This window comes from Nipponia nippon, unplaced genomic scaffold, assembly GCF_047370975.1.
Source record: "Nipponia nippon isolate SJK-2023a ecotype South Korea unplaced genomic scaffold, ASM4737097v1 scaffold_24, whole genome shotgun sequence".
Classification (NCBI taxonomy): Eukaryota; Metazoa; Chordata; class Aves; order Pelecaniformes; family Threskiornithidae; genus Nipponia; species Nipponia nippon.
In genome coordinates this window covers 7,646,620-7,653,294 of record NW_028262341.1, presented here as the reverse complement: position 1 = coordinate 7,653,294, position 6,675 = coordinate 7,646,620, and the positions used below count along the sequence as shown (strand labels likewise).

The window sequence follows — 6,675 nt, the reverse complement described above, 5'->3', positions numbered from 1 at the left end:
AAAAATATTTGACCGCAGGAAATATGCAGACCATCTTAATTTTATATTTGAAATATGCACTTTCCGGTTTCTTAAGCCAATGCAAGTGTTCTTAGCTAAAAAGCTGGCTGAATCATTTTGAGTTTTTCAGTAACACTAACTATGCATCTTTTCCTCTTATTCAGAAGCTGCAACTTCTGTTCTGGAGAGGCCTTGTGTTGTCTTCTCTTTTAAAAGACCGACAGAGGAGACGTTCCATCTTTGACAGACTGATATTCATGAGCTGATTATTAATCCAGTTTTTAACAAAGCAATTAGCAGGTCAAATAGCAGTTACGGCATACTTGCTGCTAGCTTGAACGGAGCAGAATAGAGAAGCCATGAAAATGAAGAACATTTAATTTTGAAATTTAATAGGTCCACCTAGCTGGGCGTGTTCCTCTGTCTTTGGCCCTCTGCATAAATACGTTCATAAATGACAAGTTAATTGACAAAACACAGATGAAGGATTTGCAAGAAAAAAAGGAAATTGCTCTTGTCTGAGTCTCTCATTGTGTCCTGAGAAGTTCAGATTAATGAATCTGCACTATAAATGAGTTACAGTAGATGAATGACATAATATTTCTCACCCTTGTCTGGTGGAAGAGAAGGAGAATCAAATGTTTCTCTTTGGGCCATTTTCTAAGGGGGTATTTTCACTTTCTTTGTCTGTAGTTCTTGGCCGCCTCCACCTTCTGCCCCAGGAAAGAAACGCCGGGGGAGACAAGGACGACCAACGAAGCTCTCACCTAGTCAGCACGGCAATACCGGTGTGGTAGGTCTCGGAGCTCCTGACCATGTCCCAGGCACCCTGCCTCCTGATGTCTTCATCCAGGGAGGCACCGCCCAGGCAATGGAACAGAGCTTGCATGGTGCTCACGGCGCTCCTGCATGCAGAGCAAAGCGTGGTCACAGGTGGAGCCCTGGCCCCGGCTCTGGGCCCAGGGCAGAAGGCAGGGAGCAGGGACAGAGCACCTGAGGGAGCAGACTGGAGGATGCCTGCACCACTTCTGCTCCGGGCCCTTCAAGCCGAAGGAGATCTGGAAGACCACTGCCATGAAGAGCTCCTCTAAAAGTAACTGCACACAGCATCGGCTGCTGGGCACCAGGAAGATCTGATGCATGGCACTGGCTAACTGCAGAAAACACCCAGGAACCGCTGTCACTGCAGAGCTGTCCCTGTGGCGCTGCCCGGGGCTGGGGGCAGGGGTGGTCAGGGGCTGCGCTGAGCTGAGGGAGATGCCAGAGCAAAGCCTGGCCCAGCTGCCTGGCCTGGAGCCCACCCGGTCCAGAGGGAACAGCCCAGCCGGCCCCGTGGGCCCTGCCAGCTGCCCTGGGCTCCCCCTCCCCGGCCCCGCAGCCTGCTCTGGCTGGGCTGCCGCCCTGCCCCGGGCTTCCCAGCTGCCGAGCAGGCAGGAGGAGGTGGCGGGGAGGGAGGAAGACCGCTGAGGGCAGCAGGGCAGGGGCAGGGGCAGGCTGCCTGCCTGCGAGCCGCGGGGCCGAGCAGCATGCGCTGCCCTGCCTGGCTGTGGCCCTGAGGCCCCTGGCCCAGGCGTCCCTGGGGAGGTCCGGGTTTGGGGGCAGATGGAGAGTGGAGGAGGGGCTGGAGAGGGATGCACAGGCGCGGGCCGGGTGGAGCACGCCTCATCCAGACGCTCACAGTCAGGAAACAGTAGCAGCTGCATTGTCCCATGTAGCTGCCCCGCCGGGTGGCTTTCCGCTGGACCAGCAGCAGCGTCTTCAGCACGTCGTCCAGCTGGCAGGGCTTGGAGGCCAACATGTTCCACATGGCACTGGCACTGCTGCAGAGCCAGAGCACGCTGTCAGTGGGGCCACCTCGGCCACCACCCCTTCTGCCTGGGCAGGCCCTGGAGGTCCTGAGCTGCCCCCGAGGCTGACGGGCCACGTACCTGTCACAGCGCTGGGAAGCCTGCAGCAGGCCAATGGTCACCCTCTGAGGGTACAACTGGGCCACTTGGAGAAAGGTCCTCCTCAGGATGTCGGAGAGCGGGGTCTGGCTGACACCTGCCAGCAGCCCATGGATGGTCTGCACGATCCCGCACACCTGGTGGAGGCAGGGGGTGGAGTGGGGTGGAGCGCAGCCACGGCCCCAGCTGCCACCAGGAACTGCTTCCCTCCCGTTGCTCTTGGCTGGCCTCAAAGGCCGCCCGTTGGGTGCTGCCAAGCCCTGGACTTGGGGCGGGGAGAACAGTCGCACGCACCCGGGGCAATCCGGCTGCACGCTGCCTACCTTGGTCAGCTCCGAGGACGGCTCTCTCAAGACTGCCTCCAGCACGTTGGCAACCATCTGGGTGTCCGAGACCCTTGGGTGCAGCATGCCTCTCAAGACCGTGTGGATGAAGTCGCCCCTCTCAGTCGGGAGGAGGAAGCTCCCAAATGTCTGAGGGAGAGAGGGAGGGAAGAGGTGTCGCACTGAGTGCCCTGGTGGCGGGGCACGGCTGAGCAGCGGGGATGGCTCTGGAGTGAGAAGCCCGGGACAGCGCTGGCCCCCTGCTGCAGGACAAGTGCGGGCAGCAGGGGCTGGTCTGGGGTGATCGCAGCCAGGCGGGGTGTGGAGAGGCAGCTGCCCTGTGGGCTGAAGGAGGGGGGGCCTGGGGGCGGGGTCACGGTGCGCTCCTGCTGCTGGCAACCAGAGCTGGCCGGTGGCCAGGACAGCCGGAGCTGCTGCACTGATGCTGGGTTAAAGCCTTTGGCTACTCCCTGCGCAGAGGTGGCGGGACCCTGCAGCCTGATCGGCTGGGGAAGAGGCCGTGCCCCCCCCCAGTGGCTGATGGGCTGGTTCGTCAGAGTCTCTGGCCAGCCTCGTGGCCAAGACTCCCAGCAAGGGAGGAGCTTGTTACCATCCACTCGTCAGTGGGCTTCTTGGACAAGAAGGTGCTAATGCATTCCCGATCCACTCCTGGCTTGGGAGCCTGACGTGCTGCCTGGTGGGCTGGGCAGGAGGGAAAACACACAGTGAGCGGCAGGAACCACGGAGAGCTGGAGACAGCAGGCACGGGCATCAAGGAGAGCTCTGTGCCTGGCTGCCCGTTCTGTGGGGAGCCAGAGACATGCCGGGGTGGCAGTGGGCCCATTTGCAGGGGGGAAGGGCAGGAGAGCTCGGTCTGGCTTTCTGCCTGGGAGGAGGAGAGGAGCCCCAGGATGTTGCTGCCGCAGGCTCTCCAGCCCAAGGGTTCTTGGGACGGGCCCCACGCCGACCTCCGAGGCGGGCTGCGTGGGTCCCAGGCTTGGCGTGGCACGGCTGCTCCCCTGCTCCAGCCCTGGAGGAGTTTGCTGCTCCTTCCTCTAGCAGAGGAGGCGGGCCGAGGCGGTGCGGCGCCTTGCCTGGGCCCTTGTGGGTGGAAGGCCCCAGCCCGCCCCAGCATCTCTTACCCCATCGCAGCAGAATGAATGCGCGGTAGGGACGCAGTGCCTCCACAGCCCCGCGGCTGATCTCCTCGTCCTGCTCGGCACAGGACAGGGTGAGGTACCCCATCACCTGCCCCAGGAATGGCAGAGGCATCTCACTGAAGACGAAGGGGTTGCCTTTTCTGAGGCACAAGGCCTGTGGGAGAGAGGAAGGAGCAGTAGCAGGACCCAGCTGCATCAGATGGGACAAAAGCACTAACCACCGAGAGCGGGCCCCGGGCTGAGTGCTGCGTGAGCCAGAGCTCTGGAGGGCTCTGCCCTGCGCTGCACCCTGTGGAGACCCAGCCTGCGGCAGCTGCCTCAAGGCGAGGAGCGTGCTGCCTCCCCGTGAAGGGAGCCCTGGAAAGGTTTTGCCTTCCTTCCCCGTGAGCCCGCGGGACTGGGGTGCCTGAAGGAGGCTTGAGACCCTGGGTCTGCTGGTCCTTCACACCCACATTCAGCTGACGGAGCCCTCCTTCCGCACCTGTGGGACTCCCCATCTCCACACAAGGCTGCAGCCATGCGCCCTCTCCTCCTGCCAGATCCTGCTGGCAGTCTGTCCCAAGGCCTGGCACTGCCCTGCCCAGCTCTCCGTGGCACGGGAAGGGAGGGCCTGCGGGGCTGCAGCTGGGGAAGGGGCCAGTGGGCTGGGGAAGGGGCCAGGAGCAGGCAGTGGCAGTGGGGAGGGGAAGGGCCTGAGAGCCCCACAGGCCCTCAACACTGAAGCAGCTGGGCAGCAACCCAGGGGAGGGAGGCAGGGAGGGCTGCCGGAGCCCAGCCTGCAAAATGCTTCCTCCCATGCCCTGGGACGGAGCTGGCTCCCGAGAGAAAAGGCATGGGAGAGAGCAGCTCCCAGAGAGAGGCGCAAAGACCCTGCCCAGGGCTGAGCCCTGCTGAATCCCCTGCCCTGCGCCCGGGCTTCTCTCGCAGGGAGCCCAGAGCTACCGGCTACTCTGGGGCAGCAGGAAGGGGCAAGGGGTGCCAAGAGGTCGCCTTACACACCGCAGGCCCCTTACCTCCAGCATCGCAGAGGGCCTCAAGAACTGGCTCAGGCTGACAATCCTCCCCACAGCCCTCCGTCGCCTAGCCACTTCCTGGGATGCCGTGAAGGGCAGCAGGGCCTGAGAAGGGAAAAATGCTGGTCTGCCTTGGGATACGACAGCAGCTCCCGGAGCGGTGGCTCTGCCAAGCGCTTGGCGGGGTTTACGCAACGTGCCGCCAAGGCTTCCCCCGCTCAGGAGGGAGGCCTGGAACGGGGTCTGGCCGCCTCGTGACCTCGCGGACCGTTGCTGACAGTTGGTGACGTGCTGCAGTCAGGCAGGTAGCCAGCTCCTGCCCCCGCAGCCACCTCTGCCCCTTTCCACGCGCTCCTCCAAAAACGGCCACACGTCTCTCCAGGAGGGCAGGAACCTCCAGGGGGCCCTGCACCACGGAGGCTGGGCTACGGCCCACGGGGAGGCCACAGGAAGAGCGCTTCAGGGCTGGTCTCCCCTTGCACCATGGCCACATCGCAGCAGATCTCCGCCCTGCTGCGATCTGGGAGGAGAGCGTTGAATGGGGTGGGTGGTGAGGGCAGCGGCTCAGCAGTGCCAGCTGCCAGAGCAGGGGGCCTGGCAAGGACACGCGGACTCCTTCCATTGCTTTGGCTCTGGGCTGGGGCGTGCACGCTCCAGAAGGTCACGTCTCCTTAGCGTAAGGCAAGGAAGAGACCCCGTGAGCCCTGCTCTCAGCAAATGCCTGACCTGCAAGATTTTCTCCACTGTCTGGATGCTGGACATCGGCGAAGCACCACGCACCAGCACCTCCAGCACACTGTCCAGAGTTTTCAGGATCTGTAAGGGGATTCAGCAGGTGGCACACTTGCCCTGGCCCTTCCTCCTTGCAGGAAGCTGGCTTGAATGCCTTCCACCTGAGGTGGGCTTCAGCTGCCCTCTGGTGCCCAGGAGAGGCCTCAGGGTCTCCCTGGTCTGCCTTCTGCTCCTATCGTCTTCCAGCAGCCAAAGCCAACTAGGACACCGTGCACAGGGACTGACTGGCAGGCTCTCCGTAGCTCACCTCGCACTTACCTGAGCACTGAGTGAAGCATGTTGGCTGTCCATCTTCTGTGCTGCAGCAAGACGGAAGACGGTACAGATACGGGGCCAGAGGTACTGGCGCAGCAGGCCTTCCCTCTCTTTGCTGCAAGAAAAGAAGGTGCCGCTTGGATGCCAGGGCTTCCACATACAGGAAGGGGTCACAGGGGTCAGGGCGACAGCGGTCAGGGCCACAGGGGTCAGGACTGGCAGTCCCCAGAGTGGTACCCATACGAGGTGGGGAAGGGGTGCGTGGAGGCGTCTCCTCCCTCCCCCGTGCCACTGTTAAACCACGTGTCCCAATCCAGTGTCGGGGGAGGTTTCGTTACGATCCCAAGGACGAGATAAGATGCTGAAATCGGTCAGATGTCGTTCAACCTTTTGCTTTTATTTGGGGGGAGAAGAGAATGGAGGGATGAGGGAGAGCAAGGGAAGAGAGGAAAAGAATAGGGGGGAGAGGGAGAGAGAGAGAAAAAGAAAGAGTCTTTCGCCACCTTCCCAAGTCCGAGGATCCTCCGCTAGGTCTTCGGTGGCCTCAGGCTTCGTCGGGGACCGAGGAGCGGCCCCAGCCTCTAAGAAGGGAAGCAGGGGTCTCGCGCACCGCCCCCACCGCGGGCCACGTGTGCTCCTTATATAGGGGCTGTCGCGCATGCGCAGATCGCAAATGCGTACGTGCGGTTTGTCACGGACGTGCTGCCCCCGCCTCGGCTCTTTTCGCGCCTTTAGTCCCTGCGCAGGCGCACGAGGTTGTTTTTCTCAGAACTGTGGCGAAGACGGTTTTCTCGAAGCGTGACACTGGATGGCGCTACAGCGGCAATGTCGAGAGAAAACCGCATTTCCTATCGGTCCTTTGCACCACGACAGAACCAGGGGAGACTCGAGGTCGACCCTTAAGGTTTTGGAGTCGAGGTTACAGAGGATCCTAGGCCCGCTAGGAAAAAGGCCCCCAACTGAAAAAGAGATATTGGCAGCATATGAAGGGGTTCAAGCCGCTTCAGAAATAGTTGGTACTGAAGCACAGCTCCTCCTGGCACCCCGACTGCCGGTGCTGGGCTGGATGTTCGAAGGGAGGGTCCCCTGTACACACCGTGCAGCTGATGCTACATGGAGCAAGTGGGTCACACTGATCACACAACCGGCTCGAATAGGAAATCCCAGTCACCCAGGAATCTTGGAA

The 6,675-nt window shown here is 61.5% G+C and overlaps 1 protein-coding gene across 4 annotated transcripts; it reads right to left on the bottom strand.

Moving 5' to 3' along the window:
• Positions 1–360: 360 nt before the first annotated feature.
• On the bottom strand, positions 361–6,089 carry LOC148055324 (uncharacterized). Of its 4 annotated transcripts, none has more exons than XM_087761529.1 (11): positions 5,993–6,089; positions 5,493–5,604; positions 5,169–5,258; positions 4,443–4,547; positions 3,412–3,583; positions 2,880–2,971; positions 2,270–2,419; positions 1,929–2,083; positions 1,679–1,820; positions 994–1,154; positions 361–905 (listed from the first exon to the last, which is right to left on the bottom strand). In XM_087761529.1, the coding sequence occupies exons 2-11, from the start codon at positions 5,523–5,525 to the stop codon at positions 764–766; spliced, it is 1,242 nt and encodes a 413-aa protein (XP_087617655.1). In that variant the 5' UTR covers positions 5,526–5,604; positions 5,993–6,089; the 3' UTR covers positions 361–763. The 4 variants fall into 4 exon arrangements, with proteins under 4 accessions (XP_087617655.1, XP_087617656.1, XP_087617653.1 ...); XM_087761530.1 differs by having other exon boundaries at positions 994–1,058; XM_087761527.1 differs by lacking the exons at positions 361–905; positions 994–1,154 and having other exon boundaries at positions 1,163–1,820.
• Between the last annotated feature and the right edge of the window lie 586 nt (positions 6,090–6,675).